Raw genomic sequence first — 21,219 nt, 5'->3', positions numbered from 1 at the left:
ATTACTTGATAATGATCCATTCAATTAGAATAATGGTTGTAATATCAAAATTTTTATTAAAGGTGGGTGAGTCCCACATAAATATAAGATGCACATTTATGTGAGACACTTAATAAAATATTTGATAAAAATTTTAAAATATAAATGATCAAATATCTCACATAAATATAAGATTTATAAAAATACAAATCCCACATCATATAAGACATTTAATCATTTATTTAATAAAAAAAATTTAGGACAAATTACAAACACCCCCTCGAGATTTGATAAAAATATAGATTTTTCTTGAGATTTGAGAAATTACATTCAATCTCTTGAGGTTTATATTTTCATAACAAATTGTTCCTTCAGGTTTTTATTTTCATACAGATTCTCTCCTAATTTTTCCTAATTTGTCATGAAAATTTGACCATCAGGGATAATTTGTAATTCTTCAAACCTCAAGGAGAAATCTATATTTTTACCAAATCTAAAGGAGATGTTTGTAATTTTTCCAAAAATTTCATATCTCCAACATTACCCATTATGTAAATATTTATAATGATCGTAATTATTCTCCTACCTATTTGACAAAAAAAAAAAAAAAAACGAACAAACACCCCCCTAATGACATTTTTGGTTCCACGCAATAGCTCTACACACAGACAGATACAGAGAAGAAGAAGATGAAGAAGGAGAAGGGAGTGGTAATAGACGACAATCAGAGCCGTAATACCCAACAACATGAAGATGACTTCCCTACCCCTGCTATCAAATTCTCCACCCGTAATGCTTCCTCCAAATACGATTTCGTCAAGGTTCTCTCTTTCTTCAATCAAACGATTTCTTCAACCCAAACCCTAAATTACAATTGGGTCTTTCGATTTTCATGAATCTCATGCTGGGTTTTTGTTTTTGTTGTTTTTGTTTCAGGTGAAGGTTTGGTTGGGTGACAATGCCGATCACTACTATGTCCTCTCTAGATTCTTGCTCAGCAGAATGTTAACTGTCACTAAGGTCTACAACACCCTCTCTATGATCCAATCATTTCTTGTTCATTTTCTTCAAGTTAGATAATTCTGGGTCTTTGTCATATTAAAATTTTAATCTTACTTGAGATGCTCTGTTTGTTTATTGTATACTATCATATTAAGCAAGACCAAGTTTGGACTTAAAAAATTTAAAAAGCCAGACCCTTTCTGGGTCTCCATTGAACCATTTAACTTTAAACTCCCCCAATACATTGAATTCTTTGCAAATTGCTGTGAGACAACCAAATTATGTTCCCAAATCGATATATGTATGTATATTTGCTTCTATCATTCTATGGTTGCACCTGAAGTTCTCTTTCTTTGTCGGGATTGTGGCTGGAGTATACATGTTTGTTCTGTGCGCATATGTATTGGTTGTTAATTTAACTTTATGATGTACAAGCTATATATGATAGTGTTGTTATTAGGAAGGTAGAAAATTTTGGTGGAAGGAACATAGTTTGCTACTATGTACCACCTCATCTTGATATTAAAATACTTGCAAGTAACTAATTAATGTTTATTATATAATATAGAGTTGTTGCTCATGAATATTACATCCACTCTATTATATTAAGGGCATAGACCCATTTTCGTGTTTCGGTGTGGAAAGTGAATAAAGAGGGTGACAACAATTGAGGTGAGGAAGATTTGGCATTGTACTTGTCCACCTGGAGTCCTGTTGAATGTGGGTGGTAGACCAATTAAATTGCCATGTTGTTTTGTAGCCCATTGATGTTTTGACGTTTCTTTTAACATCTATAAATGTATTTCTTTGTTGATTTTAGTTTGTATTTGGAATTCTAAGATTCCATCTTCATCATCAATCCTTGTTGACAATACTTTGGAGTTATGAATCATGATTTTTTGGTTCCAGATTCCCAATCATGTGGCCATTAAAATTGCCCTTGAACTCAAAAAGCTGCTCATAGACAATAGCCTTTTGGATGTGTAAGGCATCATTTCTCATCCTTTCTTTTGCTATTTATGTTTCTTTTTATCTCTTTTTCCCTGTTCTCCTAGGTAGTAAATGCATTAATTGAATGTTTTGCAGCTCTCAATCCGATCTGGAAGCAAATTTGTTTAAGGTATCTCACTACCCTAGTGCTTTTTCTCTCCCAAATCATGTTTATGTATTTTTTTTTGTTATTCAATTCTGGTGTCGCTTTTGATTCTCAACTTTTTTGGAATCCAAAAATAGATGGTGGGAATGCATATGAGTTGGCTAACATTTAGCTAATGAGTACGTTAATGTCATGCAACGTTTAAATTGTACATGACTTAAGAGTGACAAATCTAACAAGGTACTTCCAGTGTTGCATGCAATCTATAGACATGTTGTATTGGTGTCAAATGCATAATTGCTACATACAGTCATCAATATTAGTACACTTCCCATCATATACAGTTTCTTGCATTCAAAACCTGCCTGCATCACCTCCACTAACACATCCAAGGTTAAGGGGATGAGATTTGGGCAGAGATTTCTCAAACAAAAGAAAGTTGAATTGGCATGTCTTTATGCACATTATTATATACATGCTAGTTTGTATGATTGCAATTAAACGACCATTCTAATGCTGTTAGAGCATTTTTTCTGAATTTATATAGATATCAAATATAATTGAATGAAGCCTTATTCTCAAACCTTTTTTTTTTCAGCTCATGGAGCGGCGAGGTTATGGTGAAGAGTATATAAACCGTTATAAGATGATGACAAGGTCAGTAAGTTTTCTAGTAGGTGTCATCTTACCTTGGATGTCCATTTGGAATTAATGGCTACTCAGTAGTGTTCCATGCCTTACTTTGCTTTCCACTAAAATTTAATGCTCTCTTTGCTGACAGAATTGTTGAACTATATGTACTACATATATATTTTAATGTTTATGCATATATTTCTTTTTTTTTATTTTTCTATGTTTTTGGTTTCCTATTCTTTGTTTAATGGGAGTTGGTGCACTCAGTTGAATTTGAACAGTCACTCTTCTTGTGAATTGCTTTACGGATTGAGTTTGTGTTTGTGTGTGAGAGAGAGAGATTCAAGGATCCGTGTTATTATACACTAAATTTTTGAGGAATGAAAAATGTGAATTTTAAGCTCAAGGTGGGGCCCCATGTAGAATAGGATTAGAGGTGACTTTGGGCCCAACCTGTAAAAGGGCTTGAGGTTTCTGTATAGGCTTGTGACGCTGGCGCTGAGCCTTGGCTGTGGAAATACAAGTGATATAATAACTAAAAGTGAAATGAAAGTTCATGTTACAATGTTGTTGATAACTTATTTCATATGGACATGTTGTGATTAACGCTTGGCACTGGGTATGGGCCCATAAATCTATGCCCAAGGTTGAGTTGAACCAGATCTAGCATGAGCTAGCATGGCATATTGTTACCAAATTTAGTGGTGTGCCCATGGTTGTACTTCAACATTTCCCCGAAGATTAAGACTTCTCATTCGACTTGTCTCCATCTTTGTAAGGTCTGAGAAGATATTGACTGAGAAAGAATATAGCAAAATTCTAACGAATTTGCCATTTTTTGGGATGGATTTTGTATTGCTGGAGGCATGGTAATAGAGCGAGACTGGACTGCAATATCTCACTTAGACAACACAGACATCCATGGAATTCCAATTTTAGCAAAAGCCAAACAGAGAAAGTGCTGATGGATTAGCACGGATGTTACGTACGTATTACACCAGTAATCCTAAAACAAAGTCCATATTTGGATTTGCAATTTTCCCTATACATATTCTAAACAAAAATAATATTGAAAAGAAGAATTATTTATTGTTTGTGATTTAGCGACAATTTTAGATATGGCTCAGTACTTCTTGTTTGGAAGTAAATCCCATGGTAGGATTTTCAGTTTATATATATATGTAAGAAATAGAAGTCTATGATGCTTTTTTTCTCTCTTTAGCTGTCATAACTTTTTGGTAACTCAGTGCATGCTGGGAAATGTAGAAATAAATTATGCATAGTGATCTAATGTTGCTACTCCTCATTACCTTCTTTTTAGATTTCACCATCAAAGAGTACCATTGGTCATCCTTGTATGTGGTACTGCATGTGTTGGGAAGTCCACAATTGCTACCCAACTTGCACAAAGGCTGAACTTGCCAAATGTCTTGCAGGTGAATCTGTCTTAACATACTTCTGTAAGGATATCCGTACCCACTGCTTTTTCACACACTCATGTACACTCATGAGCATGCACGCTCACTTGCACAAACATGATATTAACTATTGGAATTGTCTACTAATGTACTAGACATTTTTGTTTGTTAATGTTGCAGACAGATATGGTCTATGAATTGCTACGCACAGCAACAGAGTATGATACTGACTTGGCCTCTTTTACTTATTTATCTGATTTGTACGCCGTAAAATCTATAAGAAGTTTATTGTGCATGAAAGTGTAGCTTTCCAGGTGTGAATAGAAGCAGTGCATATTCTCTGCATTTCGGCAAGTCTAGAAATGCATTTCATGATTGTTCTTTTTGTTGATGGTATTTTATTTCAAGCAAAAATGTAATCATTAAAAAGGTGCAATAGTAAAACCATAAAAAGGGAGATAATTGCCAAATTACATGGACTTCAGTGTGAGGAGATTAGGTTTTCTCAAATTTCTGGTTGCATATTTGCATAAATTGACTGTGCTAGTGTGGTGTTTGGTTGGAAAACCATGGCAGAAGAATCATTGACTCACATTTCTTTGATTCTTTCCATATTTTTATGAAACTTGAACATCTTAAAATAAATTGTGTCAAAATCTGTATGGGGTTATTTGTGATTCATGGATCTTCTGTTTGAAGAAGGGTGGCATCCACTATATAGCCAAAGTTAATGCAGGTATATATGTGTTTTTTTATGGATTCCAGTTTCCAGGCATATACATGTCTTGAGAATTTATTGCATCACATCACACAAAACTAATTATTTGATATGTAGAAAAATTATAAATCTTATATGAGGTTTTGTTGATAGGAGTAGGAAAAAACGGTTACTCTTATGGACTTAGCTACTCTTTGATCTTTTAGTATTGTTTCTGCTTTTATTTTTTATATGGGTATGTGGGTTGATATTAGGTTCCTTTCAGTATGAATGAACTAATAAGTTGGAACTTCTTCTTTATTTATTTTTTTTTTTTTTATGTCATTGAAAGAAATAGAGTGGATAAATATTTCTATTTGTTTTATTTCAAGCCAGTTTTGTTTTCATGACAAATATTCATAGCTTTAAATTATGGTTCCTACAATAAAATTTCCAATGCTTTTTATATTTCAATGCACCACACTAGCATGCTTATGCTCCTTTTATCTCATATTTAGTGCACCATTGGCATCTTCCCCTGTATGGGCACGAGATTTCAACTCCCCTGAGGAACTAATTACTGAATTTTGTAGAGAATGCAGAATAGTTCGAAAAGGTAATGTAGCTACACATACATAATGAGGACATTTGCAGCTAATTCAGAGATTTTAAGAAATATTTTATGCATGTAATTTTCATTTCCTTCTAGGTTTGGCTGGTGATCTGAAGAAAGCAATGAAAGATGGCAAACCCATTATTATTGAGGTACGGTTGACCCTTGGCAAACTACGTTGTAGATTTTACTTGTCCACTGATTTACAGTTTCTTTTTTTTTTTTTCTTTTTTTTTTTTTACTTATCTATTTAAATATAATCAATTCTTCATCAACTTATTTGCCGAGATTGTACAAACTGAATAATCTTAAGACATCCATAAACCAAAGACTGGTAAATTTTTTTAAGGGAAATAGAGTCTGTGCATATGATTATATAAGCAATTGTCATGGATGGAATATTAGACATGGGAATTTGACCACATTTGACAGATTGAAATGAGTTGTATGGAACTTAAAGCCGCTTTCCATCTAAGACTTGAGAAGTTAGTGCCCCCTCTATACCATTCTTTTTGTCCATGACAAATTCGACATTTTAAGGGGACAAGCATTGAATGTGAGTTCACACCCAACTAATATAGTCTAAATTGTCAAAACTATTATTTTATGTTCTCACTCATTTAAAAAGGATAATATTGTAAAGTCATAAGATTAAGTTCTTTGAGCTTTCAAAGTGGACAACTATTTTGGAATTTGGATATCCAAAATGGAATAGTGGTCGAAAAAATGGGACAGGGAATATTGTTGGCATGTCACAGTCACTTGTTTTCCCCTTCCAGAATTAAAAAGATATATAAGACTGTATGTATGTGTTTGTGTGTGTAATAGGCAAATTTCTTATGGATCGTATAAAAACACACTACAATGTAGGGTGGACATAGGCCGGGCCTATACTACATAATATTGAAAGGTGTAACAGTCTGAGCCTGGACTGACCCAATAATGGGCCTCATATTAAATTCCCAAGAAAAAAAGTTAGAAGGCCCAAGCCTGCCCATATATAATGTATACCTATATAAATATATTGTATATATAAATTTTGGACCAGGCTTCAAATACTCTTTCCAAGCCTGGCCCTATTGGTCTACTTGTGATCCCAAGCCCTATATATAGCATTGGACTGGCCTGGGGTGCTTTCACAGGCGGTCGGGCCAATGTCTTTCCTCCTACAATAGATAGAAGCAGATTTCAGAAAAAGATACATACCATGTTATTGTTCATACTTCATATAAAGAAACAAATTTGAACAGAAACAAGGAAATTATGAGAAGGAACTAGATGGTTTTCTTCAAAACCAACCAAAAAACAAATGAAGATGCAAAAGAAAAAAAAGGCCAAAGAACCGAATGCTACAAACACATCGGGAAGAGTAAATTTTTGTATGATTCATAAGAGCCACCATCATTTAGTTTTCAGTGCTGCAAATGATAACAAAAAGGTTTTTTTTATTTATTTATTTATTTTAATTATTTGTCTTAAATAAATTTATAATTGACATTTCTGTTGAGGAAGAAGAACTCCGAAAATATGAGGAAGAAGGAATATATTTCTGTTATATTCAAAACTTCTTATTTTACAAGACCAAATGACACTCCTTATGTAGGAGATATTACAAACATCATTATAACCCATTATATGCCACTTACATATTATATATTACCACTATCACATTATATACATGCCACTATCTACCACCAACACCACTATCATATTCTATACATGCCACTATCTACCACCAACACCACTATCATATGCCACTATCTTATTATATGCATTAACACAAATTTCCAGCACTCCCCCTCAAGCTGGTTTGAAGATATCTTCCATAGCCAGCTTGCTAGTCAGCTTATCAAATTGCTTCTTCCGTAGTCCCTTCGTAAGCACATCAGCTAATTGTTCACCTGTTGGAAGGTAGGTCATACAGATTATGCCAGCATTGATTTTCTCCTTGATGAAATGTTTATCCACTTCTATAGGTTTTGTGCGATCATGTAGAACTGGATTATGAGCTATAGATATAGCTGCTTTGTTGTCACAATAGACCTTCATAGGTGTCGGGTGAGAAAGCTTTAATTCTTCAAGAATTCTTTTAATCCACATTACTTCACAGATTCCATGGGCAACAGCTCTGAACTCTGCTTCTGCACTACTTCTAGCTACCACATTCTGTTTTTTACTCCGCCATGTAACTAGGTTCCCACCTACAAAGGAGCAGTATCCGGATGTTGATCTCCTGTCTGTAACACTTCCTGCCCAGTCTGCATCTGTGTATACTTCAACTTGAAGATGTCCATGTTTCTTGAACAGTAAGCCTCTCCCTGGAGTTCCTTTCAAATATCTTAAGATCTTATAAACGGCCTCAAAGTGCTCTGCCCCTGGTGAGTGCATGAACTGACTTACCATGCTGACTGCAAAGGCAATATCAGGCCGCGTATGAGACAAGTAAATCAATTTCCCGACAAGTCGCTGATATTGTTCCCTCTCTTTGACTTCTTCAGCCTTAGCAGCTTGTAACTTCAAGTTAGGCTCGATCGGAGTCTCCACCATCTTACAACCAAGCATACCTGTTTCTCCAAGGAGATCAAGAACATATTTTCTCTGATTAACGAATATACCTTCCTTGGATCTTGCAAATTCCATTCCGAGGAAATACTTGAGGGCTCCCAGATCCTTAATGTGAAATTCTTTTGCGAGTTTCTCTTTGAGGGCTGCTAACTCTGCTTCATCATTACCAGTTAAAATGATGTCATCAACATAAACAATCAAAATTGCAATTTTACTGTTTTTTGAATGTTTATAAAATATTGTGTGATCTGCTTGACTCTGCGAGAAGCCACAACTGATAACTGCCTTCCCAAAGCGTTCAAACCACGCTCTTGGTGATTGTTTGAGTCCGTATAATGACTTGTTCAATCTGCATACTCTGTCGCTTCCAAGTCTCTGCTCAAATCCCGGCGGTAGGCTCATGAACACCTCCTCTTCAAGATCACCATTGAGAAATGCATTTTTAATGTCAAGTTGATGTAGAGGCCAATCTGAATTTACTGCAAGAGATAACAGTACTCTGATGGAATTTATTTTAGCAACAGGAGCAAACGTCTCCTGATAGTCGATCCCATAAGTTTGAGTGAAGCCTTTAGCCACCAGTCTCGCCTTGTATCTCTCAACGCTTCCATCTGCGTTACATTTTATCGTAAACACCCATTTACACCCAACTGTTTTCTTGTCTCTAGGTAGATCAACTATCTCCCAAGTACCACTTCTCCTTAAACCATTCATCTCCTCCATGACTGCTAATTTCCAATTCGGATCATCCAATGCTTCCTGTATATTCCTTGGAACAAACAAGTGTGAAATCCTAGATGTGAAAGCTCTATGGTTTTTAGACAGTCTTTGATAGGAGAGGTAATTTGCAATAGGATGTTTAATGCAATTTCGGACACCTTTCCTTATTGCTATAGGAACATCAAGGTCGGAAATAGAAGGAATAGGATTACCTAAAATTTCGATGCCAGAACTCGGGTGGACATTCGGGTCATTAGGATGGACATTCGGGTCATTATTCCTCAGATGAAATCGCTTCCTAGTATAAACCTGAAGCTCAGGATTTAGATCATTTTGTAGTACTTCTCCCCCTAAACAAGAATCTTCTTGACTAGGCACCATAGAACTTGGTTCTCCTAAGTGATCATTATCAGACAGATGTGGTTTTTGTGTAGGATAAATGACATTGGGGAGCGGGATAGAAATATCCCAAAAACGGTCTTCTACTCCACTGGTCTCCCCCTGAAGAGAAGTGTTGGGGAAATAGGATTTTGTTTCCACAAATGACACATTCATACTCACATGAAATTTCTTGGTTTGAGGATCGAAACACTTATACCCCTTTTTGTTTGAGGAATAACCCAAAAAAACACATTTTATAGCACGGGGGTCAAGTTTTGAACGAAATTGACTAGGAACATGAACATAGGCAGTACATCCAAAAACTTTGGCGGGTAAATCAGAAAACAACCTCGTGTCAGGAAAAAAAGTTTTGAGACAATCGAAAGGTGTTTTGTATGTTAACACCTTTGTAGGCATCCTGTTTATCAAATAAGAGGCTGTTAAAATTGCTTCACCCCATAAATATTTAGGAACATGCATGTAAAACATTATAGCACGTGCTACTTCAAGTAGATGTTTATTTTTTCGTTCTGCAATGCCATTTTGTTGAGGGGTATCCCGACATGTAGATTGATGAAAAATTCCCTTTTTTTCCAAAAACTCACCCAACTGCTCATTGAAATATTCTGTTCCATTATCAGAATGTAAAATACCAATTTTGGTTTGAAATTGGTTTTCAATCATATTGTAAAAATTTGTGAATAAATTTTTCACGTCAGATTTTTTATTCATCAAATAAATCCAACATAAGCGGGTATGGTCATCAATAAATGTAACAAACCATCTTTTACCAGAAAGAGTAGTGATTTTAGAAGGGCCCCAAACATCACTATGAATCAAATAAAAAGGTTTGGAAGCCTGGTAAGGTTTTGGCAAATAAGTAGAGCGATGAAATTTTGCAAAAATGCAACTTTCACAATGAAAAGAAGAATAATCAATCCCTTTAAATAATTCTGGAAATAAATGTTTCAGATAAAGAAAACTAGGATGTCCTAGCCTATAGTGCCATAGCATTATTTTTTCTCGAACAGAGATTGAACTAGTACTATTAAAGCTCTGAGCTTTTTTATTACTAACAGGTACTTCATCAAAGTAGTAAAGACCTTCAAGCATCCTAGCACGCCCAATCATCATCCCCGAGTTCTGGTCCTGAAATTCACAATGGGATTCAAAAAATGTAACACGACAATTAGAATCCTTAGATAGTTTACTGACAGACAAAAGGTTACAGGCTAAGTTGGGGACGTGAAGAACAGCATTGAGATTAATTTTCTCAGTTAGTTTAATAAATCCTTTTCCTGCAATAGGTGAAAAACTACCATCGGCTATTCTGATTTTGTCATGACCAGAACAAGGGAAATAGGTACTAAATAAATGGGAAAAACTAGTCATGTGATCGGAGGCACCGGAATCTATGATCCACGGAGAGAAGTTTAGGCAAGAGAAGGCTTTAGGATTTCTACCTGTTTGTGCCAACAAAACACTAGGAGTACCGGATGAGGAGTTGGATTTTATCAGCTTTAAGAGTTGATCAATCTGCTCTTTGTTGAAGGGACCTGAATCGGCTTCATTAGCGGTAGGAAAGCCACGATTCTTCTCTCCTTGTTTGCCGCTTTTCCAGTTGACGGGTTTGCCATGGATCTTCCAACACGTTTCGCGTGTATGGCGAGGCTTGTTGCAAAAATCACACCAGACCCGTGGCTTATCATCAAACCTGCGCTGGTAATTTGCAGCCTTGTTGGCCGCAGCATCGCTAATTAAAGCAGAAATTTCAATTGATTCACCAGTACCTTTTTTCTTAAGCATGACGCTCCTTCGGCTCTCTTCCCTTCTGACTTCGGCAAATACTTCGCCAATGGATGGGAGAGGAGGTCTGCCAATAATTCTTCCTCGCACTTCATCGAACTCAATGTTGAGGCCGGCAAGAAACTTGTAAATACGGCTGTCTTCCACAGTTTTCTTGTGGTGGTTGCAGTCGTCAACCGATTTCCATTCGTATGTGTTGAAGATGTCAAGATCCTGCCACAACCTTTTCAACGAATTGAAATATTTGGTGACGGAATCATCTCCTTGACGAATCTCTCCCAACTTCAAAGTTAATTCGAAAACTTGAGATTGATTTCCTAGGTCAGAATACATCTGACTAACATTATCCCACAATTCTTGTGCAGTAGGATAGCACATGTAATTAGAGCTTATATCCTCCTCCATGGAATTGACCAACCATGACATAACCATGGAGTTTTCAGCGTCCCAACTGTCGAACAGCGGATCATTAACAGCAGGAGCCTTCTTGTCACCAGTGATGTAACCGATCTTTCCTTGCCCACGGATATACATCCGGACAGATTGTGACCAGCGGAGAAAATTATCACCATTTAGGCGGATGGTGGTGATTTGGACAGAGTGAGAGTTGGACGTTTTCACCGGAATGGCAGCGGCAGGGGTTGAAGTGGTTTCGGACGTGACGTCCGACATGGCTATGACGGTTTTAGGGCTGCTGTGTTTTTTGTAGCTCTGATACCAACTTAGAAAATATGAGGAAGAAGAACTCCGAAAATATGAGGAAGAAGGAATATATTTCTGTTATATTCAAAACTTCTTATTTTACAAGACCAAATGACACTCCTTATGTAGGAGATATTACAAACATCATTATAATCCATTATATGCCACTTACATATTATATATTACCACTATCATATTATATACATGCCACTATCTACCACCAACACCACTATCATATTCTATACATGCCACTATCTACCACCAACACCACTATTATATGCCACTATCTTATTATATGCATTAACACAAATTTACAGCAGTTTCAATTCATGATTTTGCTGATCCACATTGTTTGTTTATGAAAATGGCAGGGTTCACATTTGGATCCAAGTATTTACCTCATGGATGATGAGAATAAATTACCAACTGACATGCCCGCAAAAGCTGAAGAACCAAATTCTGTGACATCAGACGATAAAAATGTGACACAAATGGAAAGTAATTCCTCCATTCTTTGTGATAGTCATAGTGAGAACACAAACCGCTCTCCTCAGGATGCAAGGTCAATGGAGGAGACTAATGCTGACCTGTTGAATAAGGTTTCTGATTGTCTAGAATCAATTAACATTGCTGAAAGTGTTTCTGATGATAAAGGTATACTTTCCCTCTCTATCACGGCCCCCCCAAAAAAAAAAAAAAAAAAAATACCATTAACCCATCCATAAGAAAAGAGTGCATAATCGAATGGATATACTTTCATTCATCAGAGTTAAATTACAAAAGGTATTACATGCATTATACATTCATAACTGGTTATCATGAATCTATAGCATGTAACATTAGTTAATAACAACAAAATAAATGCCCATGCCCTAAGGGCTTATATCTTTCCAAGATATCACTTGGTTACAACAAAAGAGAGTCTTAAGCTCTATACATGTAGAGTCCTTGGCTTGAATAAGCATTGAAACACAAAAATGACAAAATAGAGCCTCTAGCTCCTAAGTCCTTTTAAGCTAAGTTCTTGGAGGAAGTATGTCACCGGTACCTGAAAATGGTTTTCCAAGTAGGGTGAGCCAAAACTCAATAGAAACAATCTAATACAATGTATGAAGTTTAACTAAGATATAAGCGTCAGATAAACGTTCTATATTCATGACCAACTTACATCCTTCTCATGACCATTCAATATTGATATTCACATCTCGATCCATTCTTATTTATTCATTTCAGGTTAATTCATTTCGTTTCATGTCACAAGACAAATATACATAATTCTCCAAATGATCCAACTAAGACTGTAACTCAATAGTTCTCTATCAACATAATTATCATAAAAACACTTCAACCTTGCCATTTTACGAAAATTTTGTCTGCGGGATTCGCACCCATGTATACACAAAATTTCGGAACTTTCACCCTGGACACTCCGACCAACTTAATTATCAATAGAGTCCATCCCCTATCTCCTCCCAAATAATAGAGTACGTCCTATTTCTTCTCCCAAAACATTATACATAGACAATGTATTTAAATTCGTCGTCATATACAATGACTATCCATAACACATATTCAATACCTTAATTATACCATCATGTTCAATGACAAACTTAAATGATTAGTTTCAATTAGCCTAATCCTCATGCAATTTCTATAACAATCATAGCTATCCTCTACCGATAGCCCAATATAGATATTTCTAAATAGATATACAATCTTTATAATAGATAATTTATCAAATTTCCATGATTGAGTAATTAAACAAATCCAACTACACCATTCATTCACACCTTTTCCCAATTTCACATTTTTCACATCAATTTCATTATTTATGCAAAATAATATTCAAGACACATTTAGGGTAAATCTCTCCCTTATTCAATTATTAACCCAAAGGCTAAAATTCACTATTTTAACACAAGATATCCTCATAGTCAAAACCCCATAATCATCTATGGAGCACAACATAGAAACCCCTCTTTCAATTTGAGATCAAACCCTAAGTTTACCCAAAAACTCCCCAAATTTCCACCATTTATACATGACAACAAATAACTAGGTTAAAACTCATACTAAAGTATAGAATATCTCTACCTCAAGCTAGAAGACCGAGCAAAGTAAAGATGAAACCCCAACAATGACGAACCCAACTTCCAATCAGATGAAAATGAAGATCTTGAAAAGCTCCACTTTTTTCTCAAAGGCACTAGGGTGAAAAGATCAATAGATCTAGATGAAATCTTAAGAGAGAATGTAAGTTTTAGAGAGAGAAAGTGTAGATCTAGGTTTTTGGACAATTTTAGAGAGAGAAAGAAATGAAAAAGTGAATCAAAACACCATCTTCATGGATTGTTATACATGCAGTCCGCTCGAGCGTCAGACACAAAGTTTCACTCGAACGTGAAAAGTGGCGCTCGAGCGTAGAATACGCACTTCTAGAATATTTGCAGATGAAGGTTCTCGCTCGAGCATCCAATGCACACCTTCAGTATTTTCAGACCTGCAAAAGAAATACTAAAAGTTGATGAATCCCACTCAAGCGCAAGAATGGTTGCTCAAGCGGATGGGCAAAATTTGTGATGCCTGCTCGAGCAGGAGAGCCAAAATCTGGACAATAAAAGGTTTGGAAAAAGGGGCAATCAACCTGTTCCAAACGCACAATCACAACCCGAAAGCCAATCCTAAAGGGATACAAGGGAAACAAGAGGTAAACAACAATATGAAAGTATTAAATCTGAGCCCGGAACATCACAAGAGTTGGGTAAAAACCGGGATTGCTATAACCTCTCCCCCTTAAAGAATTTCATCCGCGAAATTTACAATTGAAGTTTCAAAATCAAGTTTAGCCAACTTCCAAAATGATTACAAATCAATACTCAACATCATGACCCATTTACCGGTCATTCATTATCATTAACTCGATGCACAAGTTTCAATAGTGAATTACAATTCATGTATTCCCAAAACATTTACAATGTTTATAATCAACTCAAGTTCCCAAAATGTATACAGCATATACAATGTTTCCAAAAATGGTACAACACATAATATTCCATATTTTCAAGATATATGTAATGCTCATTTGAATCCAAGTTCCCAACTTATCCATAACATATATAATGTTCATATTAACTTGTGTTTCCAAAACATATTCAACATATACAATGTTTTCATACTTTAACACATATGCAATGTGTTAACATTTCATGAACGAAATTAGAATCTTAACATATGCTCAAACATCAACAAATAAGTTCGGATATTTCTCTCGGACTTCCAATTCACGCTCCCAAGTTGTTTCCTCAACCCCGTGATGTTTCCACAATACTTTGAACAAGGGAATTGTCTTGCCTCGCAAGACTTGGTTCCGTCTACCCAAGACACTCACCGGTCTCTCCTCATAGGAGGCATTCTTATCTACTTCTAAGTCGGTCCAATCCGATACATGTGATGGATCCGACTCATACCTCCAAAGCATACTAATATGAAACATGTTATGCACTCCAAAAAGTTGTGGCAGCAACGCCAAACGATAGGCAACCTCCCTAATCCGCTCAAGGATCTCAAAAGGATCTATAAACCGAAGGAATAACTTCCCACTCTTCCTAAATCTCATCAAACCTCGCCTAGGTGATATTTTCAAGAAGACATGATCACCCATTTCAAAAGACAAAGGCCTCCTCTTACGGCTGGCATAACACTTTTGGCAACTTTGGGCTATAACCAATCTCTTGTAGGTAAGTGCAATTTTCTCCGTCGTTTCCCGCACCAACTTTGGGCCCAACAAAGGTACATCACCCACCTCGGCCAAACATACTAGAGACCTACAAGGTCGACCATACAAGGTTTCAAATGGTGCTATACTAATACTTGATTAGAAGCTGTTGTTATAAGCAAGTTCTACTAAGGATAAGTGCCTCTCTCACGACCCCTTAAAATCAAGGACACAGGCTTGAAGCATATCTTCAAGAATCTGGATAGTACGCTCGGACTGTCCGTCAATCTGAGGATGATATGCAGTGCTAAAGGTCAATCTAGTACCCAAGGCACTCTGTAAGCTCTGCCACAACCGAGCTGTGAAACGCTGATCTCTATTCGAAATAATCGTCACAAGGACCCCGTGCAACCTTATTATGTCTCTGATATACAAGTCGGCAAGATAGTCTACCGAATCACTCACGCGTATAGGTATGAAGTGCGCAGACTTGGTTAGCCGGTCAATTACCACCCAAATGGCATCACAACCCCATTGACTCCTCGGAAGGCCCACAAGAAAGTCCATCGCGACATGCTCCCATTTCCACTCGACTATAGGTAAGGGTTGTAACAAACCCGCTGGCCTTTGATGTTCGGTCTTCACTTGCTGACAAGTAAGGCACTTCGATACAAACGCGGCTACATCCTTTTTCATACCCCTTCACTAAAATTGGCGACTCAGGTCATGATACATCTTTGTGCCTCCTAGGTGCACCGCAAGGCGTGAATGATGAAACTCTCGGAGTATTTTCTCTCGGCAAAACTCTGGCACAAAAAACAGTCACGATATCTCACACTCTGGTCGGGATACACAGTCAAGTCTCTTTCTACTTTATTACTGGAGGTCTTCTTCCGGAGGGATTCTACCTCTAGGTCACCCTTTTGCGCTTCTAACACTCGATTCACAAGTGTAGGTTGTGTGATTACTGAAAACAAAGTCGCAGATTCGATGGACTCACTCAGGTGTAGATCAAACTCCCCTAGAGTACCCAACATTCCCCATTCTCGGATGGCGATATAAGCTACGCTATTAATTAATTTCCTACTCAAGGCATCGGCCACAATATTGGCCTTCCCATGATGGTAATGTAACTCAAAATCACAATCCTCTATGAACTCCATCCACCTTCTCTGTCTCAAATTTAAGTCTTTCTATGTAAAATAAACAGATACTTCAGACTCTTATGATCAGAAAACACTTCAAATCTCTCACCATACAAATAGTGCCTCCAAATCTTCAAGGCAAAAATCACCGCTACTAGCTCTAAGTCGTGAGTAGGGTAGTTCCTCTCGTGGGTTTTCAACTACCGCGAGCCATAGGCACCTCTTGCATTAAAACACAGCCCAAGCCTTCCCGTGAGGCATCACAATACACTGAATAGCCCAAACCCCTCTCCGGAATAATTAAAACTGGAGCAGTGGTAAATCTAACTTTAAGTTCCTGGAACGACTTCTCACAAATCTCATCCCACACAAATTTGACTCATTTTCTCGTCAACCTAGTCAAAGGTGCAGCTAGCCTAGAGAAATCCTTCACGAACCGACGGTAATACCCGGCCAACCCCAAGAAACTATGGATTTTAAAGGCATTCTTAGGCTGTACCCAATCTTGCACTGCCTCTATCTTGGATGAGTCTACAGTCAATCCTTCTCCGGATACCACATGGCCTAAGAACTTATCCTCTTTCTGCCAGAATTCACACTTCCCGAACTTAGCATATAACTTGTGAGCTTTAAGTAACTCAAGTACTACCCGTAAATGTTCCTTGTGTTCCTCCTCTGAAGGTGAATAAATCAAGATGTCGTCCACGAAGACGACCACAAAACGGTCTAGGAACTCACGAAAAATCCGATTTATCAAATCTATAAATACCGTTGGAGCATTGGTCAGTCCAAAAGACATCATTAGGAACTTATAATGGCCATACCGCATACGGAATGCCGTCTTTGGGATATCCTCCTCCCTTACTCTCAACTGATGATAATCCTATCTCAGGTCTATTTTAGAGAAACAACAAGACCTCTTTAACTGATCAAACAGATCACCTATACAAGGCATAGGATATTTGTTCTTAATCATAACCCGATACAACTTTCGATGATCTATGCAAAGTCGCAACACTCCATCTTTCTTCTTAGTAAAGAGAACCGATGCTCCCCAAGATGATGTATTAGGGCGGATAAAACCCCTATCTAACAGCTCTTGGAGTTGAATCTTCAACTCACTCAACTCAGCAGGTGCGAATCGATACGGTGACATAGAAATCGGTGCCGTGCCAGGCACTAAATCAATAAAAAACTCTATCTCTCGGTAAGGTGGTAAACTAGTAAGATCCTCGGGAAAGACATTTAGATACTTACAAACCACCCTTGGCAACTCAACTTGGATTTCATCACACTTACTACTCTGAAAGTTAGCAAGAAGATGACTAAGCTCACTTCGCCCACGCAGATCATACACCGGTGACAAGACTCTATCCATCCGGTCTTCCAAAAAATAAAAGCAATCACCGCTCAAGGTACATATAGTAACCCTTTGACGGTAGCAATCCATAATAGCTCAGTATGACGATAACCAGTCCATACCCAAGATAACATCAAAATTAGTCATGTCAAGCAAAACAAATGCAAATCGAAGTCGACAACCAGCGACCTCTATGTCACAATCCCGACACCCCTATTTCAGAATAACCTCACCACCAATAGGTGACTCTACACAAATAGGAGATGCTAACTGTGCCAACTCCAACCCTAGGAAGCATAGATACGGATACGAGATACGGATACGACACGATACGGATACGACGATACGACAAAACCTAAAAAAATAGGATACCGGTACGGCTAGGATACGTTTGTGAAAAATATATTATTTAAAATTATTAATAGTGAGTTACATATAAGCTAAAGAACGTTGAGAAACCACAATGTAATTTTATAATGCAAAATACTAACATTCAAGAATTTTGTATTAATTTAAGTTAGTAGCTTATTTACTTTTTAAATTTTTAATAGGCCTTGCAAATATTTCATTTCAATATCAAGTTTAATATATTTATATTACAATAATAGAACAATTCACAACTTGTCCCTATGCTTTTTCCTTTGACATTAGTGAAAAATATTGTATTCAAGTTTACTTGCTTATTTATTTATTGATATTTAATTTTACCATTGTTATATTCTCTTATTAATTCTTACTTTCTATGTAGTTATATAAGGACATGCATAAAATAATTAGGATACATCAATTTGATAAATTCTATTATTTAATCACTATGCTCTTCTTATCGAAGAACTTAACAAAGTATTAGAAAAATATTCTTATATTTATACTTGCAATTATATTATATTATATTACTATGCAAGAAATGTTACAATTCTAATTTCATAAAACAAGTAAATATGACTTAGAGTATTCGATACTTCAAAATTAAGTATCCAATACTCCAAAATTAATGAAAAAATAATTAAGAAGTATCCGATACTTTTAATAAGTATCCGATACGTATCCGCGAGTATCCAAGGAGTATCGGTATCTGATACGGATACGATACGGATACGTCACCCTATTTGAAGTATCCGTGCTTCATAACTCCAACTCCAAAATCGATGCAAATACAGATGAAATAAATGAATGGGATGCACCTGTATTAATCAACACACTAGCAACTGAATTGCAAAACAAGAAGATACCTCTCACTACAGAAGGAGCAGGTACAAGATCTAGCACGATAACAGCATACACGCGCCCTGTTGGCCTCTGATCTACCTACTCACCCCTCGGAGCATAAGCCTGTTGCATTGACTGAGTCGAAGAAGCTCCCTGACTGGTCCTCAAGGCCTGTGCTGACTGTGCTGGCTGGTGACGCTGTATCTGCCTCGAGCCAAACGCATCAGGTGTGCCACCCAACTGTGGGTAAAATCTCTTCAAGTGCCCCGCGTGTCCACACTAATAACAAGTGAGCGGCTGGCCTCTACCCTGACTCTAGCCCTGAGAACAAGCCGAAGATGAAGTGCTCGCTGTCTTCCTCCCCTCTGTGGGCAAGCTGGAGACTTGTGGCCCAACTGACCACATTTGAAACAAGTGATGTCTCCCTGACTACCTCTTCCAGAACCCGAACTTGGCACTGGAAAGGTAGACCTCGAATGCGCTCCCTGGGATTGCTGGGGATTGGAGCCCCTCTGCCTCTTACTATCTCCCTGGTTATCCTGACTCCTCCTAGAGCCCCTCATTCTCTTCTCTTCTGCATGCATGATAGTCTCAAGATGGGCTACAGCCTCCACAAGGCGCCCATAGTCCCTAATCATGGACCCAACCACTCTAAACATGAGTCTGGTCCTCAATTTCTTCTCAAACTCCAAGCAACGGAGCTCCTCAGTCACCACCAACTCTGGAGCAAATCTAGACAGGCTAGTAAATGTGGCTTCAAACTCAACCACTGATGTGTTCAACTGCTTGAGCTGAGAAAACTGATCCCTCAACTTCTCCCTAATTGCAGCAGGCAAGTACTTGTCCTGGAAGGCGTCGACAAAAGCCTCCCAAGTCCCTCCAATGCGCTCTCACGCATACTTCCACCACTGACCCGCATCTCCCTTCAGCTGGAAAGACGCCAAGGTCACTCTCAAACCTCCGTCTTCGATGCTGAGCATCTCAAACATCTTCACTATCTATTCTAGCCACTCATCGGCCTTCAGTGGCTTCTTAAGATCACCCAAAAACTCGTTCGAATTCGACCGGAAGAACTCCCTCTTTAGAAAAGACGGCCCTGTTTCAGCTACTTGGGTCTGGACTTGATTCTCAGCCCTAAGAATGTCCATAGATTCCCGCAATGCTCCGGCCATCTCACGGGCTAAGGCACCCATGGCCTGTTGACTAACCGGCTCAGCTACATTGGCCTGACCAACTCCCTCCTCCTGTGCCGGAATTTTATCCCGTATAGGCATCTCTCGCCTACCACGCCTATCACCACCACGTCCACGTCCTGACATTCTAATGGAGGTAACAAAAGAAATTAGTACATTTACAAATGTGCCGAAGCTATTTCACTCGCGTCCTAATACGGTGGACAACAGTAACTCATTCCACATAAACACACAATCACATAGATACATACGAATTTCATTCTTAGATAATGACTGTCCTGTGGCGTTGTTAGAGTTCTAATTAGAAACAGCAGTGATCAAGTGCTCTTTTAATAGAACTTTTAGAAACCCGTAGATCCAATCAACATCTTAAGAACTAAATCTCATACCCATATAATCAATAATCATGTTATCATATAAACACATATTGTCTATACTTTAAGTCTTTAACAAACGAGACAAACCCATTGTGTTACTAACCACTTCCCACGTACCCAAAGTATTCAAACCTGATACGCTCTGATTCAAAGTTGTAACACCCCTCCCCCACAAAAAAAAAAAAAAAAAATACAATTAACTCATCCATAAGAAAAGAGTGCACAATAGAATGGATATACTTTCGTTCATCAGAGTTTATATTACAAAAGGTATTACATGCATTATACATTCATAAATGGTCATCCTAAGTCTATAGCATGTAACATTGGTTAATAACAACAAAATAAATGCCCTAAGGGCTTATATCTTTCCAAGATATCACTTGTTACAACAAAAGAGAGTCCTAAACTCTATACATATAGAGCCCTTGGCTTGAATAAGCATTTGAACACTAAAATGACAAAATAGAGGCTCCAGCTCCAAAGTCCTTTCAAGCTACGTTCTTGGAGGAAGCAAGTCACCGGTACCTGAAAATGATTTCCCAAGTAAGGTGAGCCAAAGCCCAGTAGAAACAATCTAATACAATATATGAAGTTTAACTAAGATA

The 21,219-nt window shown here is 37.5% G+C and overlaps 1 protein-coding gene across 1 annotated transcript in view; it reads left to right on the top strand.

Moving 5' to 3' along the window:
• Window positions 1–545: 545 nt before the first annotated feature.
• LOC114304690 (P-loop containing nucleoside triphosphate hydrolases superfamily protein) overlaps window positions 546–21,219 on the top strand; it is a 30,838-nt gene continuing 10,164 nt past the window's right edge. The window contains exons 1-10 of the mRNA XM_028249829.2: window positions 546–800; window positions 916–999; window positions 1,891–1,964; window positions 2,068–2,101; window positions 2,676–2,734; window positions 4,032–4,146; window positions 4,309–4,346; window positions 5,344–5,441; window positions 5,535–5,590; window positions 11,984–12,266. Of these exons, the coding sequence (XP_028105630.2) occupies window positions 669–800; window positions 916–999; window positions 1,891–1,964; window positions 2,068–2,101; window positions 2,676–2,734; window positions 4,032–4,146; window positions 4,309–4,346; window positions 5,344–5,441; window positions 5,535–5,590; window positions 11,984–12,266 (973 nt within the window). The 5' untranslated portion in view covers window positions 546–668. The remainder of the gene's footprint in view (window positions 801–915; window positions 1,000–1,890; window positions 1,965–2,067; window positions 2,102–2,675; window positions 2,735–4,031; window positions 4,147–4,308; window positions 4,347–5,343; window positions 5,442–5,534; window positions 5,591–11,983; window positions 12,267–21,219) is intronic.

This window comes from Camellia sinensis, chromosome 8, assembly GCF_055761805.1.
Source record: "Camellia sinensis isolate YWXY chromosome 8, ASM5576180v1, whole genome shotgun sequence".
Classification (NCBI taxonomy): Eukaryota; Viridiplantae; Streptophyta; class Magnoliopsida; order Ericales; family Theaceae; genus Camellia; species Camellia sinensis.
Note: the sequence above shows the minus strand (reverse complement) of the source record. Positions and strands in the feature narration are given on the sequence as shown.